Source organism: Bubalus bubalis, chromosome 22 (assembly GCF_019923935.1).
Source record: "Bubalus bubalis isolate 160015118507 breed Murrah chromosome 22, NDDB_SH_1, whole genome shotgun sequence".
Classification (NCBI taxonomy): domain Eukaryota; kingdom Metazoa; phylum Chordata; class Mammalia; order Artiodactyla; family Bovidae; genus Bubalus; species Bubalus bubalis.
This window is the reverse complement of record NC_059178.1, coordinates 40,065,824-40,082,456: the sequence shown is the minus strand read 5'-3', so window position 1 is coordinate 40,082,456 and position 16,633 is coordinate 40,065,824. Positions and strand designations below refer to the sequence as shown.

General features: G+C 42.6%; 1 protein-coding gene across 4 annotated transcripts in view; it reads right to left on the bottom strand.

Moving 5' to 3' along the window:
- The window catches only part of MAPRE2 (microtubule associated protein RP/EB family member 2), a 188,726-nt gene that overhangs the window by 112,270 nt on the left and 59,823 nt on the right, over positions 1-16,633 (bottom strand). Inside the window, exon 1 of one of the 4 annotated variants that reach the window (XM_006059139.4) lies at positions 4,564-4,840. The exons of the other annotated variants lie outside the window; for them this stretch is intronic. Coding sequence (XP_006059201.1) covers positions 4,564-4,682 — 119 coding nt within the window. The 5' untranslated portion in view covers positions 4,683-4,840. Of the gene's footprint in view, positions 1-4,563; positions 4,841-16,633 lie in introns of those variants that run through there. 4 annotated transcript variants of the gene reach the window in all.

The following is a 16,633-nucleotide window of genomic DNA, read 5'->3' as shown; positions in this document are numbered from 1 at the left end:
GATCATCTCAAACCATTGTTCTGCTAAGACGATGCTCCCGTAAACACATGAGACCAGTGGCAACCCCTGCTGAGCAGGGGTGAGCCTCTGACCAGGGCACCCGGAGGACCATCTCCTTTAACAGGCTCTCCAATAAAGGACCCTGAAAAGAAGTTCAAAAATTGGGCGCCTAGGGCTTCCCTGGTGGCCCAGTGGTTAAGAATCCCCCTTGCAATGCAAGGGACACCAGTTCGATTCCTGGTCCGGGAAGATCCCACATGCCTCGGCAACTAAGTCCGTGCCTGCCACAACCACTGAAGCCTGTGTGCCCTAGAGCCCGTGCTGCGCAACAAGACAAGTCAACTCAAAGAGAGCCCGAGTGCTGCAACTAGAGAGTAGCCCCACCCCCACCCCCACGCTCGTTGCAACTAGAGACTCAACACAGCCAAAAAGAAAATAAATACAGTGGGCACCTAACAATTAAGGCAGTTTCCCTGGTGGCTCAGTCAGTAAAGAATCTGCCTGCAAAGCAAGAGACCGCCTGCAATGCAAGAGACCTGAGTTCAATCCCTGGGTTGGGAAGATCCCTGAAGAAGGAAATGGCAAACCACTCCAGTATTGCCTAGGAAATTCCAGGGATAGAGGAGCCTGGTGGGCTACAGTCAAGGTATCTAGTAACCCTTTAAAAATACTAAGAAAAACGTTAAGGACGAAAATCAGTATTTTCAAAAACCTCCTAAGACAGGAGTAAACCCAGATGATGCTAACAAATACCTAATGGAGATGCATGAAGGAGACTTCTGCAGTCGCCGTTTGGGGAATGTGATCTGAAATCTACATTCTGGTTAAAGTGAGGCATGTTACAATAGCTTCTATTAAACAGAACATGCTTTCGCAACTATCTTTTGCACACGTGTTTGTGGGCACATACACATATATTTCTTTTTGTGTGCCCTACCACGAGCTCATTTTTCAAAACCAGCAAAGCTGGATGTCAGAGTCAAGGTCTTAGGCTTAAGTTTTCGCTGTGCTTTTCTTTACAGTCCATTGCCTCGCGTCGAGTAATTTTTCTTTTTTAAGAATTCAGAAACATATGCTACTGTAGTTGCATGTTCAAATGCCCATGTGGAACTAGTCCTCTGGACTTATACATTCATTCTTAAAAGCCTGGAGTATGCAAACAAAGATGCGATGCGGTGGGCAGAGGGCCAGTTAATAAATCTCATCTATGAGCATCTGCATGAAACGGCGCTATAGGGAGTCGCCTCTCCAGGGAGGGCAGAGCACGACTATTCTCTCTGTGAATTAAACAGTGTCACCTCAGATGGCCCACACGACATTTATTTTTTAGGCAGCTCTTAAAATATATGGATTTCTAGTGTTCATAAATGCAATGAGGAAGCTAGGGCTGAGAAGGCAATCACACAGGAGTGGTGGACGTGAGCCACACAAACACATCCACACAGCTCTGCTGAGCCATCTTTGCACTTGCTCATTTCAACTGAAATTGCTAATGGAAGGGTAATTTTCTAAAGGAAACTTGCTCTTCTAATCAAAGGGCACTCTGTTTCAATAATGATTTACCACTCCTTCTGGTCCAGGCTGTAAAAACAGGTTCTGTTTATACCAGGAGATACCTGGATCAAGATATCTGGATCGTGAACCACATTTGATCCTTATTTATAAACAATCTGGTGCAAACGTTATGACAATAATGTCTCCTGCTGGGAAGAGTGACCGCTTGCCCCCTGACGGTGCTAGAAAGAATGGCCTTGTTCTCTGGGTTCCTTCCTTCTCACCTGTGCTCCCAGCCAGGTGAGGGGTGTTCTTATCCTGGAGTGCCTGAATAGGCCCCTTTCAGTAACAATAGCATTCTTCTTATATTTACATACGTCTTTGAAGATGCTTTTTGTTTTAAATATTTCAGTTAGCCTTACAAAGATTTTTATAAGAAAGCAACGAAAGAGTCTATATGCAATGAGCAAATGTAGAAAACAAAGCCAAAGCTGAAGGACCTGCTGGGACCACCTAGAAGTCAGTAAAGGAACCAGAAAGAGGATTCCCTTGGAAATTCCCAGAAAGAGATCACCCCAGGGCTCTGGGCTTACCCAGGCCCCTCCATGGCACTCCATCAGAACTCTCTGACACACCTCAATCATGGGGACCAGACTTAACCTACAGTCAAAGTAAAACTTATGTGGTTGAATCTCTACTCTGGCTTTCAAACTGCCTTCCAAGTTTCCTCAGCAATTAAATGGCAATATTATTCCAGCCTCAGGATGCCAAAATAATTATGGAACACTTACTGGGTAGAAAAATGTGTCACATTTTTCCTTTCCTTCCTTTCCTTTCCCCCCCAAAATAAGTGGCAGTTATACTGCACTGGTCATCCACTTTGAAAGAAAAGCAGACCAAGGAAAACAAGTGTGTCTGTCTCCTTGGGCATCTTTTCTATAACACAATTCAAAAGCAATTTTGGAGTCTTCTTTCTTCATTTAACCTATGGCATCTCTCACTATAGGGACCAATAATCCTATTATATAAAATACAAAGGCCACGATGCTCTTAGTGACTTAAGATTTTGCTCCATCAGATCTTTATTCAAATTCAATTTTGTTTCTCACATCATTTCGGGTACCATACCAGGACTCGGACAGCAAACTGGAAATAGTTCAGGAAATGGAAAAAACAACCTGGACTGAATTTAAAAGGTGAATAAATTTTTACTGTAAAACAATAATTCATCAACAAAAGGTAGCATTTAACCTTTCCCCCCAAGTGATCTTTCCATTGCCATTGTAAGTTAGTTCACATGACTAATAAAACCCAACCAGGCAACTGCCTTCAGCCCATGTGGTAAAATTTGAACTCTGCTTAAAAGCAGCTGCTACCTACGTGGCAGAGATGAAATCACTGAAAAAAATAAATAAGGGCTTCAAATGTATTACCTATAACAGCAGTTTAAATAGTGAAGATTTAAAACCAACATGTCCGGGTTTTTGTTTTTAAATTCTATTTTAAGCTTTGGAATGTTCACAGAGAAAGGTGAAGGAGGAAGGGAGAGAAGGGACCCAATGTTCCAATCACATGGGTCTCCAAAAGCAGAGTCCCAGAGGTTGTGGACCAATTTTGGTTTATATTAAGAGAACAACAAGCACTTGGAATCTCTGAGGATGTCATGTCAACATATCACTTGGAAGCATAGGCATGAGATTTTAGTGACCTCATGGGCACAGCCAAAATTAACTCCCAGTATTTATGTAACTGCCAGGGATGACAGGGCAAAGATCGCTTATAATTTTTTTTTTTTTTTTTGAGTCAGCTAATAGTGTTTCTTTGGTCAAAGAGAGAGGAAGTGGGGGTACTTTCGGCTCTATTTTTTAAACATGCAACATTTATATACATAGACTATTCTGCCCATAACACCATCTGAATGTTTAGATGAAGGCATTAAAAAAAAAAGAGTTATTTCCTGTTGCTCCCTAGCTGAAAGGATGCGTTTTAGGGGTATGTGTGCTCTGCCTCAGAGCAAAAGCATTGTTAGCAGTTATCAAGGTAGCATTTAAAAATAACTACCCCAGTACAAAAGAACTTCAGAGGAAATATGAGCGAAGCTATCAGTCTCCCTTCAAGTCTGGCCATGAGCTGCCTTAGACTCGAGCTGCATTCTCCATTACATTGTTATCCTTATCAAACAATGCAAACAATTTTAATGAGCTTATCTCCTAGAACATATTGCCAGATATGCTAATGTAAAAACGATGCCAACCGTACAGGCCGACTCATTAATCAAAAAGCTCACAATACAATGACCAAGACCAGTCTCATCCCCACATCAGACCTCAGCAAAATACCAGGAATTACCTTCCTACTGTAAATAAGAAGGGCGGGCTCCCCCACCCATGCGGAGGCCATAAACTCCTAAGAAAATGCATAAGTGCACCTAGTTCCTTTCAGGTCCATTGCAGTCCAATCTCTTTCTAATAAACCTTGGGTTCTATGGAGAAAATTTTGGTGAATGTCTGACACCGTGACCTCTGCTGTCAATCCTTGCACCAATCAGCGAGCAGAATTCTTACAAAGCTCCATCAATCTGGCGGTTCAACATCACAGACTGCAGCTTAATCTAGAGGATTCCATCTTTCCTGCATGCACACACACACACGCACACACACCAGGGCAAGCGCAAACCTTTTCCTCGCCCTCCTCCTGGTCTTTAGGCACAGCCTACCTCATGGTTCCTTTAAAATCTAAAAAGGAAAGAGGAAAGGAAGTGCTCCGGCTTGTCTCCCTTTGGAGAGGAGGGGAAATTTTGCTTGCATTTTGAAATCAACGTGGAAGCAAAGAGATGGAGGGAGACCCCTTGCAGGCAGCAAACCTATTCACAAAATGCTTTCCATCTGCAATCGGGCAGCCTCCGTGCACACCCAACATGACACATGGAAACAAACAGCAAATAACCATAACCGCCTTTACAAACGGCCGTCTGCAGCCGGGACCGGGGGCAGCGTCTGCTCCATTATATAACGGGCGGGTTTCCGCGCGCCCGCCCGTCCGCCGCCGCTCCCCGGCCAGCCCCATTACCTGTAGGAACGCTCGCCGCGCACTGTGTGCTTCCGGAAAGGAATGATGGTCCCGTTATCCTGGATGATGTCGTTGTTGTTCTCGCCATTTGGGGACAGGGTTTGGGTCGGCCCGGGCATTGGCGCACTCCCGAGGATGGGAACAAACCGCTGTGGGCTGGCTGGGGAGGAAGGTGGCTGTGTCTCGCCTTCCCGCTCGCCCGCTCCTCGCGCAGACCGCGTCTGCCGCCTGCTCGCAGCTCGCTGCTCCCAGCTCGGCGCTCGGCTCCCGCCCCGCCCTCTCGCGGCCCGCCCTCCCGGCTGTTGACGTCAAAGCGCCGGCAGCAGCACCCTGGTCACGTGCCCCGGCCTGTCCCCATAGCAACCCGCTAACTCATCTCCTCGCCTGGAATCGCGCTGGGCCGCTGCGCGACCACGCCGGCGGCTTCAGGCAGGCACCCGGGCCGGCCTACATCTGGCATGTAAAACCCCAGGCCACCCTTGGCCCCCCTCACTGACTCGCCTGGGTCTGAAAACCAGCTCTTCCTCTAACCGTTTCCTTTCCAGCCCGAGCTCCCACTGCAGCTGTGTACACAAAAGAACGATTCAGGCAGAGGGGTGTGGGAGACCCTTTAACTCCTTCCATACCAAGTTCTTGTTCCATGAAAATTAAACTCGGTCTGGTTTCAGAAATATATAAGACGACCTGGTAGCCTGCTTCAAGAAAATTTATCAGACTAAAGGGTTAAAATTTCCAGGTTCCTGCCTATTCTCCAAACAGCAGCAACCGCCTCCCCCAAAGCAACCCCAAACTTGAAAACCGAATAGGAAGCTCCATTTCCTTCTAATCAATATACCTTTACATTAATAATGAGAAAATCAAGAATTGCAAATAAAGATTTTCTGCACAAAAGAATCCCCAAAGGGAGGTTTTTTTTTTTAAAGACCCACCATTTTAGAACATCAAGGTTACCCAAAACCTCTCAATTCAAATTCTTACACTGCCTCCTGATACAGATAATTAAATCCTTGCATGTTTTTTATTTTCTTTGAATTAAACAAGTGAACATCCAATTTAGTATTTGGATGGAAACTCTCAACATCAAGCGGCTCTGCATCATTGCTATGCATCTTTCACATACATTGACTATGAGACAGGTCCTATTGTTATTATCATCCCTAATTTAGAGATGAGTATACTAGTGAGATGAAGTAACTGGCGCGGTGGCTCAAGGTCACACAGTCGGGAAGCACTGAGCTGGAACTTCAAGCTGACATGCTTTTTATCAATGTGATTGGACAGTGGTGATGTCTGTTTAATGTGAACTCATAAATGTTGTAGATCAAGGTAACAATCAAGTACCTTATATACTCTCAACGGTGAAAGGACAACTGTGAATAGAATTGCTAGTACGGTGCAAAGTCTATGGATTAGATTATAAATTCTGAACAGATTCCAGATGTGTCCAGTGCTTTCCTTCAGAGAGAAGAAGAGTTTGCCTTCAACTCTTATCAGAAGTGGTTCTCTGCTTATCAGAAGTGGTCTCTGATGTTTCCTGGGGTGAGTAAAAGTCAAAATAAATATATGTAGCAGAAAGTACTAGGCTCATGCCTTCACATCATTGTACTACTTACCAGCTTTATTATTTTGTGATACAGATATTAAAACAAGTAAAAATGCTGTCATTCCTGACAATTCTCTAGCATATTTCCCTGGTAATAAGTTATTTCTGGCATCAAGCTTCTAGAATTAGAATCAAATGGTTTACAACACAGATGGTAAGGATAATCTCAAATAAGGGGGGCATTTTTCCTATTCTATAGTCTCCTTTTGAACTATATTTTAATAATTTTATTTTCTAATTTTTCCAGTGAATGCACAGTGTACAAGTTGATTCCTTCATCCATATCTCAGCTTACATGATTATTTTTTTTAATATATAATAAGGATCCAGTTCTGACCTAAGTCTTAACAAGGTACATCAGATAAATATCTAAGTACAAGAGATACAAGTACAAGCCTCACATTGCACAATGAACCAAAAGGGCATGAGAGTGTAGTTACTGCTACAAAGACAAACACTTCCTCCTCCTATTTCTGTTACTTGACCCACAGCTGTCAATTTCCCTACTAATTAATTCCCCTTTGCAAAAGCGTCCCCTTTCTTTGGGGACAGGCTGAAGTTAAAAGGCAGAGTCTACAAATCAAATATTTAATGTTTTCAGCCCTCTCACTTGGGGCTCTAGAGGATAGCTTACTTTTCTATGATCCCATGTTTGAGTAACAGGTCACATAATTGGTATTATCATAAGGACTATGTTTGTCAGAATTTGAATGTATTATTATTACTCATTCCACCAGGTAATTTCATGTTGAGAACTCTCCCACTGTTCCGAGGCTGTTCTTGAAGGAGAGGACTATGACCAGGAATTTGGGGGGATGGGCTGAATGGGGAGTAGTAGTCAGGCAGGTGGAGGAGGTACCTAAGAACCCTTGTAATTCTTCCACCGGGGCAGCTCTGAACCACAGCACTGTAAAGGGCCCCAGAGAGGCCCCAGAGATTTGTGATTACCCTCCAAGATGCAGGGGTAACAGGGGTAATAATTTGAAAATATTGAACAGATGTGTTTTCATTCCCCTCCCCATAAATCAGGTTACCTGGCAGCCATCCTCTTGTTTAGCCCCAGGAAGAAGGGGAGGGCACATTCCACTTTGGGAGGGAGAATGCTAGGATACACGGGAAGCACAGACTCGGCAGGAAGAGGGAGGGGAGAGTACCCCCACCCCAAGGCTGAAAAGCAGCAGGTGAAAGTGAGCAAAAGCAGCATCTCCCATTTGCAGCTCCCTGAAGGGAGTGTTAGAGAGCTTTTGGCTTTGTTCTCAGCCTAAGGGACTTTCTTGTGCCTAAAGAGGCAAACGTCCCATTTGGGACCCTGGGAAGAGATGGCTTTTAAAGAGGGTCTCCCCAACACCTTCCTTCCCAATCAAGCTGCAGCCTCATCACACTAGAAAAGTCAGTGGTTTGGTATGGTGAGGTAGGACCTAGGAAAGAGGAGGACATCTAGAAGACGGAATAGCCACCCAAGAGATGGAGTGCTCCAAAGATGGACTGAACCGGAAGAGGCTATACTGTGAACTGACAATTTTAAGTAAAACCTTTCGTTTCCCGTCTCCCTCAGCAGGGAAAAGAGAGTCATACAGATTATAGAAAAAAGTAAACTAAAATGTCTGTGTGCATCTAACTGTGGTTGAGGTTTTAGGAACACAGGTATACCAAAAATAAAGTATGTGCAGACCTAAATCTCCAGCTGCCCCATGGAGAAATGGCTCCTCTTACCAAGCCCTGTGGACTGAAGCTGGGGCTTTGACAGACCTGGGTCCCCAGCTTGGTTTCACCACCTGCTGGCTATTTGACACTAACAAGTTACTCTGCATCTCTAAGGTTTAGTTTCCTCATCTGTGAAGTAGGTGTAATAATACTGGTTTCACAGTGTTGCTGTGAAGGTTACATTACATAATACATTATATCTGAAGCAACGGACACAGTGTTGGGCCTGTAACAAATGCTCTTTAGTGGTAGATGCTATTTTTAAATAATAAGTTAAGCATACTCTAAAATGTTCATTCACTTAACACTTATGACTGGATTTCTTGCGTACTAGAAGCTGGTAAAACAAAAAGAAAAGTCCCAGGCTCTGTACTCAGGGAACTCAGAGTTGTGGGGGAGCAAGATAAAAATATTTACAATTATGATACAACATGATGCCCTGATAATGGTATCAGACAGGCTGATAAAGGGCCACAGAAGATGAGGGAATGGAATTCCATTCCATTCAGAATGGAAATTGAAATAGGCCCAAAAAGTTTCCCCAAGGAGCTATTACCTAAGCCTTGGATGAGTAATAATCATGGCCTTTTTTGTTCACTTTCTCTGTGCTAGACAGAATACATATATGTGCTCAGTTGTGTCCAACTCTTTGCGACCCCAAAGACTGTAGCCTGCCAGACTCCTCTGTCCATGGGATTTCCCAGGCAAGAATACTGGAGTGGCTTGCCATTTCTTTTTCCAAAACAGAATATAAGATCCCTTAGGGAGCGTTCTTCAACTGTTTTGTTCACTACTATATCTTCAGTGCTTAGAATAAGGCCTAGCATGCAGTAGACACTACATGAATACATAATTCATTTATTCAACAAACATCTGATTTGATTCTCACAATAACCCTAGAGGTAAAGTTGAGGCTCAAATAGTAAATGCAACTTATCCAGGATATCTTGGCCCCAAAGTTGACATGCTTCTCCACTAGGCTGTACTGTCACTTAAAACAGGAATGGCAGGACTTCCCTGGTGGTCCAGTGGTTAAGAATCCACCTTCCAATGTGGGGGATGCAGGTTCAATCCCTGGTCAAGGAACTAAGATCCCACATGCCTAGGGGCAACTAAACCCATGAGCCACGAGAAGAGCCCATGCACTGCAACGAAGACCCAGCACAGCCAAAAAAAAAATTTTTTTTTTTAATTTTTAAAAATTAAAAGAGGACTGGTAGTGTAGAGGGGGAGACTAAGGGCTCCTCAAGCAGATATGGTTAGATTCACAGGTAGGAAAGGGTGTGATGTCTCAGGGAGACAGCAAGTTGTTTAGTGGGGATGGAGAACAGAGTATACGGTGGCAGGGGCCAAGGTGGGATGCAGGAGGGGCTGTGGCCAAGCTAAGAAGCTTGACCTTCACTTTGAAGATGTTTTGGAACAAAAAAGTGCTTGAGGAAGGAACTTCATGGTGATATTTGCATATCAAGAAAGTCTGATGTTACAGTAGTACAGAAGACACATTGGAGATGAAAATGCCTCAAACAGTGACCAAGGCCTAAACTTAGGAGCCAAGGGGCTGCAGAACCAAGCCCAGATTTGAGATATTCAGAGGGAATAACTGCCATGATTTGCCGGACTAACTGATTGCAGGCATGGATGTTGATAAGGATTAAGGGTGGGCTGTGAAGGAGAAAGATATTTCAAGTGAATCCTAAGCTAATGGCTTAGGTGACCAAGTGGATAATGGTTACCATTCACCAAGATGGAAAATAACAGATTGAATTGTCCTCTGGAAGAAAGAGTCTCCTAGTGTGTTTTGGACCTAGAGAAGTGCCGACAGGACATCTGAGTGGTGACAACGAGGGGTCACCCGGCTTCACACACAGCGGGTGTTCACTATGTATTCTTTTTTAAATTTTTATTGAAGGATAATTGCTTTACAGAATTTTGTTGTCTTCTGTCAAACCTCAACATGAATCAGCCATAGGTATACATATATCCCCTCCCTTTTGACCCTCCTTCCCACCCCACTCCCCATCCCACCACTGTAGGCTGATACAGAGCCCCTGTTTGAGTTTCCTTGCTGCTGCTACTGCTAAGTCGCGTCAGTCGTGTCCGACTCTGTGCAACCCCATAGATGGCAGCCCACCAGGCTCCCCCGTCCCTGGGATTCTCTAGGCAAGAACACTGGAGTGGGTTGCCATTTCCTTTTCCAATGCATGAAAGTAAAAAGTGAAAGTGAAGTCGCTCAGTCGTGTCCGACTCCTAGCAACCCCATGGACTGCAGCCTATCAGGCTCCTCCGTCCATGGGATTTTCCAGGCAAGAGTACTGGAGTGGGGTGCCATTGCCTTCTCCCTGAGTTTCCTTAGCTATACAGCAAATGCCCATTGGCTATCTATTTTACATATGGTAATGTAAGTTTCCATGTTACTCTTTCCATACATCTTACCTTCTCTTCCCCTTTCCCAATGTCTGTTAAGTCTATTCTCTATGTCTGCTTCTCCATTGCTGCCCTGTAAATAATTTCTTCAGAACCATTTTTCTAGATTCCATATATGTGCATTATAATACAATATTTATCTTCCTCTTTCTGACTCACTTCACTCTGTATAATAGGTTTTAGGTTCATCCACCTATTAGAACCAACTCAAATATGTTCCTTTTTATGGCTGAGTAATACTCCATTGTGTATATGTACCATAGCTTCTTTATCCATTCATCTGTCGATGGGCATCTAGGTTGCTTCCATGTTCTAGCTATTGTAAATAGTGCTACAATGAACAATGGGATACATGTATCTTTTTCAATCCTGGTTTCCTCAGGGTACACTACATATTCTTGAACAAGGGAACATGTGGGCCTTTGATGTATATGTTCGACTTGGAGATACAGATGATCTGCAGGAAATGATCTTATGGGTGATCACTGAAGCTGAAGATGTGGATGCCCTTCACTCAGGGAGAGAGACAAGGCCTCGGATGGCACTCTATAAAAGCTGAGTGGTGAAGAAGCAGCCTGCAAAGAGATGGGAAAGGGTTTTGCCTGATGGAGCCAATCCTAAGAGGCAGTGGTTTCACTGAGCCTAGGGGAGAAGTGGGTATCAGAGATAAGGAGGTGACTCTAGGGCTGAACATCACAGGAAGTTTGAATCAGATAAGAGCAGAGAAGTGTTGACTGGATCTGATAAGGCATTCTCAGGTAATTTTTTTAAAGAGGTTGAATTTCAGATCAGACCCATCAAGGATTACTGAAGAAAATAAAGAAATCTTCAACAAATAGAGAAACCTTCATTGTTAGCAAGATCGATAATGAGGTGATATTACATTAAGGATCATAATATCAGCAACTAACTAGCATCAGCAAGTATTTGCACTAAAAAGCTCTCATTAATATTAGAGGGGCTGATGTGTTCATTAATGAGCACTTGTTAGGCACCAGATGAACCGATCCTGCCTTGACGCACCCTCCCCTCCAAAAGGCAAACAAATATTTCAGATGCATGTTTGGAGAGCAGGATTACTAAGGCGGATCCAGCAGACACAGAGCCAGAGCAATGAGCAAAAAAGGAAACCAGCCGCTGTCCCAGTCCACAGGCCCAATCAAGGAAGATGGAGCTGGGCACCAACCCAGATTTTAATTTTCCGAGCTCCTGGGTTATAGCACAGCCCCATTTCTCTTGAGAGTTAGGCCAGCAAGCCCCAATAATTGCATCTTGGCAGAAATCATTGTCTCTCTACTTCTCCAACATGTGAGATTCATCTAAAACAGGGACTTTGCATTGCCTTGGTTTTGAGAAATCCACCAGGAGAGAAGATATGAAATCATTAACCAGGAATCCCAATTCCATCCCCTACTCATCACAAATGCCTTTTCTAAGTTCAAATGTGTTCACTGAAGCTGATAATCACTGCTGTCAAAGGCATTCACAGATGTCACACCACCTTCGATGGGGGGGCTTCCTTAGATTGTTATCACCCCTGAATACAGACAGAAGATTCCACTTAGCAGTCACCACTGCTGCCCTGGGACAAGTAATTTCTCCTATGTGTATGTCTTGGGATTTTCCAGTAGGGAATGGCAGGGACAGGTTATCAATCGGTAGCTTAAAACATATTCCACACCCAAATGGCAGTAGTGAGTAAATACATGATTGGCTAGCCAGTGGTGCTGGCCCTGAATTACATTGGTGGCATAGAGAGTGGTTCTTGCTTGTTACTTTAACCCTGAAGCATAGAAGATTTTATTCATTCTTCCTTTAGATCTGATGAGAATTCTATAATATGCCTATGCCTCCTGACTTTTAGTCATACATAGCATTTTAAGAAAAGTTGGTAACTGTTTCCCACCCCCCCAGATGAAGAAAGTCCTCCTTCAACACAAACCTGAACAGGTAGGCTCCTCCAGGACTGACCGTGGAAGTTACGTGTCTTTGCAGGTTATTTATCAGCCACACTGATAGCTATGCCAATGTGCTCACAAGGCAGAATTTTACAAGTCTCTTTCCTCTTTGCTAGTAAAATAGTGCGGTTTCTGTAATGTCAAAACACAGAAGGTGCTGCTGCTTAAGAGAAGATTTTCTGTGTGTTGGAATTGCTTTCTAATTTGCTTTTCCTTGGATTTTCTCAAGGTTGGACTTAATTTTTACAGAATAACTCATAGAACATGATGGGAACTCAATTTACAAACTTGCAGAACATTATGATTTCTGTAATCAATCAATCAAATCTGTGCAATGTGAGGTTTCAGTCTATTAAATAAAAATGTGCTTTTGAATTATACCATCTGGTTAAATTTAAGAGCTTTAAATATGTTTTATATAAAAATACAATGTGAGAAATGTTATAATTGAAGAATGTATTAAGTATCACCAGAATATAGAAAAGAAAGCAACCTTGCCTAGAGAGACAGGGCAAGCTTCACCAAGGTAGTGATATTGGTATTGGGGCTCAGTCAGTCAGTCAACACATTTACTGAGAACCTACTGTGCGCTAAGAATGACAGGTGCTTGAGAGACAGAAATTAACAAAAGTTAGCAAAATTCTCTGCCCTTGTGAATCTTATACTTGAGTGTATTTTGTGGGGTGGGAGGGTAGTTGTAGATGAGGTCAGAAAGATCACAGAGGGACTAGCTTGTACAGAGCTTTGAACAGCCATTGTGAAGACTTTGGCTTAAACACCAAATTTAGAAGCCATTACTTAGTAGTAAGGTTCGCAATGTCTATTGACACAGACCTGGAATTCTCTCCAACAACAATCACAACAAAAACAGCAATATCTAATGTTTATTGGGTACTTTTTAAGGACCAAGTGCAATCCTCACAGAAACTTATGAAGAAGGGGCAATTGTACATCTCGTTTGTTGGAGGAGGCAGCCAGTTAAATAATTTATCCAGATCATCAGCTAGGAAGTGGCAAAGCTGGACGTGGACCCACCTGCCAGGTGTCCAAGCCAGCATTCTTATTCACGAACTCAGGCTGCCTTCCACTAGGGTCTGATAAAATCTGGGTGCAAAAATGCAGCATCTAGGGATGAGGCAGCAGAAGGATGTAGAAGCAAGAGAAGGTAGATAGCTGTGCTGAAGGCAGTTCAGTCTAGGGAGCAAGGAGGTAATGGTGGAAAAGTGCAGAGGCAGAGAAAACAGCTCGGGGGGTGGGGCCGGGATGAGAGACAGGACTGGAGAGCAGTATTCATGGGTTGAGACATGTGGAAGGAAAGGAGTTGTAAATTATGGTTAGGAAAAGGAAGAGGGAAGGGGAGGGAGAGAGACCTGAAGATTAGGGGTTAACAGTGTGTGTGATTAATAGGGGAAATGAATTTTCTTCCCCTTTTTTATAGCAACTAACTTTTTTTTCCTGAGTAAGCCTCAGCTATCAATATACACTTCTCTCATATCTTTGGATGGGAGAGGAGACCATAGGCATTTTTTGCTTTTGTTTCCAAAGCTAAAATCTGTTTTCATTTTCATTAGGCTAAGACTGTGATAATTCAACGGTCCAGCTCTAGACAAGCCTCTTTGAATGTTCTCACTGAAATGTGTCTATGCTCAAGTTCATGCAATTCCTTTATTTCCTGCCCCTATTTTATTTCCACGTTTGAACAAAACACATCTTGTTGAACTGACTGGGTAGCACAACTGAAAAGGGATAAAAACCTTCTCGGGCTCAGTTGAGTGGCAAAGGAAAGGCAGTCATTTAGCAAATAAATTATCTTCCAGAAGGGTCACGAGCTTTCAAGAGATGATTTGCTTAGGGCTCTCAAAAGTCAATGGACCCACAGGGCTTTATTTCTGACTTTGATATTAACAAGCAGCAACAGAATAAAGAGACTCCTTAATATAAATACAAAGCCAAGTTGGAAGGATGGGAAGACAGGAGTTCAAACCATTGGCCTACAGAATTTCACAGCCACTCGGGACCCAGGCCACCAATGACAGGGGCATGGGGAGGGAGGGTCTTCCTGAGTCTGGGCCTTCTCCATCAAGGCGGGTGCACACGGGGGCGAACCATGGCTTACGGGTGGCTCCTCAACAGCGTGTCAAGGGAACATGAGGCCAACAGCTGGGAAGCAGTGTGAGTAATGGAAGAGAAATTTCCCCATTTCTGACCTCATCCAAGTAAAATTTTTAAAAAGAAAATTAAAGAAGCTTGCTTCATTAAAAGACAGAGAGAGAATGCAACTGGAAATCATGAAAAAATAATTAAGGTTCCATCAGAAATGTTTTAATTAGCACTTACGTTCTGTTTACTCCAGAGCTCATAATGCCACATATCTTCATATCCTCAATTCACGCTCACTATTGGATATGAGCATGAGGGGTCAAGTGACAGAAGATAGTACATGAAAGCATAAAGGATCGCCTTCAAGTAGAGTCTATTTAATTTCTATGTGAAGGACCCAGACCCTTAGCAAATCCAAACGGGTCCTACTCTTAACAGACAGGGAGCCACAATGAGTTAACAGTCAGCTGAGAGAGCTAGATCGATTCTTGCAATTAATTGCTCACATAGCCTACTTTTCACACCCTCCCCCAAAGCCGCATCTCCAGTCTGTCCGGTGAGGATGGTATCAGCCTTCAAAGAGGCGGCAATGGAATCAATGTGAATGAGACATAATGGTACGGTGTGCAAAAAGCATGTCTAGTGCATTTTTATTATTTCTGTCTTCCTCTCCTTCTTCTGGGAACTACTCCTTCAAACCTTGTGATTCTAGTAGAGCTTGCCAATTATAATATTCCATCCTCCTGGACCTAAAGATTGGTTCAGAATTAGGTCTGTGACCCAAGCCAGGCCACTGAATAGATCTCTAGGATTTAAAAAAAATTAGAGCTGCAGTGTGTATGCGTTTGAGGAGGAGTTAAGAGATGGTATCTTCCTTACTGAAGAGAGCACTTGAGAATTAATACGGTATATTGTTAGGCAATAAAAATAACAGGCATCCAAATCAGAAGGGAAGAAGTAAAATTGTCACTATTTGCAGATAGCATGATATTGTTATCTGCATGATAGCATGATACTTGACCACCAAAAAACTGTTAGAACTAATAAATTCAGTAAAGTTGCAGGATGTAAAATCAATATACAAAAGCCTGCTGCATTTCTATACATTAATAACAAACTGTTTAAAAATACAAGCCTACTATAATTGCATCAAAAATAATAAATAAATGAATACATTTAGTCAGGGAAGTGAAAGATGTGTACATCAAAAAGTATGATAAAAGAAATAGAAAGAATTAAAGAATACACAAATAAATGTAAAGATATTCCAGGCTCATGGATTGGAAGAGTATATTAAAATGTCCATACTACCCAAAGCAATCTGCAGATGCAATGCAATCCCTGTCAAAATTCCAGTGACATTTTTCACAGAAATAAACAATCCTAAAATTTGTATGAAACCACAAAAGATTCAAAATAACCAAAGCAATCTTGAGAAAGAAGAACAAAGCTGGAGACATGCTTCCCAACTTCAAATAATATCCCAAAGCTATAATAATCATGGCATGCTACAGTCCATGGGGTTGCTAAGAGTCAGACATGACTTAGATACTGAACAACAACAAATAGTAATCAAGACAGTACAGTATTGGCATAAAAACAGATTCAAAGATCAGTGGAAGAGAACATATAGCCCAGAAATAAACACATACATATACAGTCAATTAACTTACACAAAGGAGCCAAAAATACACAATAGGGAAAGACAGACTCTCTTCAATGAACAGTCTTGGGGAAACTAAGTAGCTACATGCAAGAGAATGGAACTACATCATTATCTTATGCTATAAATTAAAATTAACTTAAAATGAATTAAAGACTTGAACCTAAGGCCTGAAACTATAAAACTCTTAGAAGAAAACATAGGCAGTAAGCTCCGTGACATTATTCTTGGCGGTGATTTTTTTGAATTTGACTCCAAAAACAATGGCAACAAAAGTACAAGTAAGTGAGACTGCATCAACCTAAAAGACTTCTGCACAGGCGAGGAAACCATCAACAAAATGGAAAGGCAACCTACCGAATGGGAGAAAACACTTATAAATCAATATCCAAAATGTATACAGAACTCACACAGCTCAACAGGAAAAAAACAAGCAGTATGGGTTTAAAAAATGGGCAGAGGATCGGAAAAGACATTTTTCCAAAGAAGACATACAGATGACCAAGAGGTACATGACACAATGCTTGACATCACTAATCATTAGAGAGTGCAAATCAAAACCACAATAAGATATCACCTCACTCTTGTTAGAATGGCTGTCATAAAAATAAGAAAGTG